Raw genomic sequence first — 2397 nt, 5'->3', positions numbered from 1 at the left:
CCGGTTTTATTTGATATTTAAGCACAATGCTACCAGATTGATAAACATTAGCTACCATTTGTTTGACTTCGGAAGGTTTTCTCGACTAAATCCAAACAAACGTCACGCTTTAGGGATTTATAAAAATATGTGGCCGATCACAATAAGGATTTAGATTTATCATCTAAATGATGAATTAGAATTAGTGATGTTTTTAAAAGTAAAAAGATTCAGATTTTTTCCTTGAGTTTTTTCAGTTGGGTCATTTACACATTTGATGAATATGATTAAATGTGGCTACTTGGAGGTTGTTGTTGTTTCATGTAAATCGCTTTTTTTGTTAGTTTTTATGAAACTGGTGTCAAAAAGAAACTTATTTGAATCAAATCGAACCCAAAGTAGTTCTTCTGATTGTGCGGCCATGATTCAGAAGCAATCAGTCAAAGCTAGTCGTCACTTTTATGGTTATCCTCATAATTCCATTAATTATAACATTTTAAGTCCATATCACCTGACCCTATGTCCATCTGTGAAACATGGTGGTGGCAGCATTATGATGTGGTCATTTTCCATACAAAATGGGTATATTAAGAGAACCTTTAGTTTTGTTTTTTCCTACTTAATAATAATTTAATTCCTAAAAGAAACTAATGTTAAAATATGTGCTCCTGCTTTGATTTTTGTTTTGTTTTTAGGTAAAAGGCCCAAAAAAGGAATGGCGACACCCAAACAGAGACTTGGCAAGATCCTCAAACTCAACAGACAGAGTCGAGTTTTTGTGTAACGCCCTCCCTCACCTGAGAGAAGAAACGGAAAACATCATTCTGGGTTAGGAAAAAAAAAAAAAACGGAAAAGATAAACATTTGTGTTTGTTTTCAGTCACCTTTCTGCTGCGGAGGAGGAAAAAAAAAAAGAATCGGATGCACTGCCTGAACGAAACCCCGACACGTATGACGCGCTCACTGTGCATGCTGAGGAGACAGGGTATCGGTTTAGGAAAGAGCAGGTGCATGATGGCAAGAAAGAAAAGCACACTAAGAACAAAAACCCAAACTGAGGCAGAGCGGGAAGCGGAGGGAGGACCTGAAATCTACCCAACAAAGAGCAGCTGATTAGGAGGACGTCGCAGAGCGGAAGCTGAATCACATTTGCTTAAACTTCCTCTCCTGCTTTAAATTTATCTTGCTTCCCTGTGAGGATGAAAGGAGCGATGGAAACCGAGCTGCACCTCCAGGATCGGATCTTAGCAGAAAACGTGGTGCTTTAAAAACAAAAAAAACACAGAAAACAAGGCGGCTGTGAACTGATATTTCAAATGGTGCTTATTGTTTTGTATTTTTCCTTCCCTTCCCCTCTTTTTATCTCAATCACACCAGCAATAATGACTGTGGGGCGAGAGGAGAGGCGGCCCTGATGTCGGGCTTGCCTCTCCCCTCTGCGCCGTTTATCACTTAGAAAGCTAACAGGAAGTTACTCGGAGCGCCGCCTCCCTATAATAGGATTGAATGAGTCGTTGGCTCTTCGAGCGACTCCACTTTAATTTATTTCTCATTTTTTTCTGTTTTCTTTTTCAATGTGTTTAAGGATTATGAATGATGTATTTATTAATTGAAAGAATTAATGATTTTATTTTGAAATTATGAGTTTTTTTTTTTAAGAGGTTGGTTTCTTTTTTTTTTTTTTGTATCTTTAACAAACATTTTTGTAAATGTGGATGTTTTAGTCTGAGTAGCAGTTTACTTCCTAACTTTGTCGTCACAGATCTTTTCCTCCTGCAGTTGACTTGAGCCTGTGTTGATCCCCGTCTCCTCTGGTTGTTCCCAGTCATTTTTTTTGGGCGATGTGTGAGTAGAGACTTAGTTTAGGTATTATTTGTTTTTGGTTTTTTAAAAGGTCAACTCTCATCTCCGCACCTAAGCATTCTCAGTTAGTGCCAGCTTCCTTTTGACTTGCAAAAACAAAGTATCTGAGCCACCGTGCTCAGTTCAGAGAGCAGTTTTTTTATTTTATTTTTTACCCCTTGAACTATTCTTTCAATCCAACTAAACAAACTTTAATGTTTTAAAGTGGAAAATTAACATTTTAAATCAGTATTTAAACCTAAAAAAATGGCCAAAACTGCAGATTCCCAACAGCATGATTCCTCCACCACCTTGTTTTAAGGTGGAGGGATGCAGCTGATCCAGTTCACTGGAAAAACTATTTAGAAATAAGTAAAAAAAATCTTAAATTAAGTGTATTTACCCCTAATTTGAGTAGATAAAAGATAGTTTGCCAATGGAATGAGTATTTTTACTCTTAAAATAAGATATTTAGTTCAAATGCACTTGAAATAAGACAATGCAGTTGTTTTTTTTCTTATTTTAAATGTAAATTGTCTTGTTCCATTGGCAAAATGTCTCTTTTTCCTCCTCAAT

At 36.6% G+C, this 2397-nt stretch overlaps 1 protein-coding gene across 1 annotated transcript in view; it reads left to right on the top strand.

The window, feature by feature from the left end:
* Positions 1 to 834, top strand: part of kdm7a (lysine (K)-specific demethylase 7A) — a 43587-nt gene extending 42753 nt beyond the window's left edge. The window contains exon 17 of the mRNA XM_015392279.1: positions 675 to 834. Within this exon, the coding sequence (XP_015247765.1) occupies positions 675 to 763 (89 nt within the window). The 3' untranslated portion in view covers positions 764 to 834. The remainder of the gene's footprint in view (positions 1 to 674) is intronic.
* Positions 835 to 2397: the final 1563 nt, after the last annotated feature.

The sequence above is a fragment of the Cyprinodon variegatus genome, unplaced genomic scaffold, assembly GCF_000732505.1.
Source record: "Cyprinodon variegatus isolate N-32 unplaced genomic scaffold, C_variegatus-1.0 Scaffold583, whole genome shotgun sequence".
NCBI classification, from domain to species: domain Eukaryota; kingdom Metazoa; phylum Chordata; class Actinopteri; order Cyprinodontiformes; family Cyprinodontidae; genus Cyprinodon; species Cyprinodon variegatus.
Note: the sequence above shows the minus strand (reverse complement) of the source record. Positions and strands in the feature narration are given on the sequence as shown.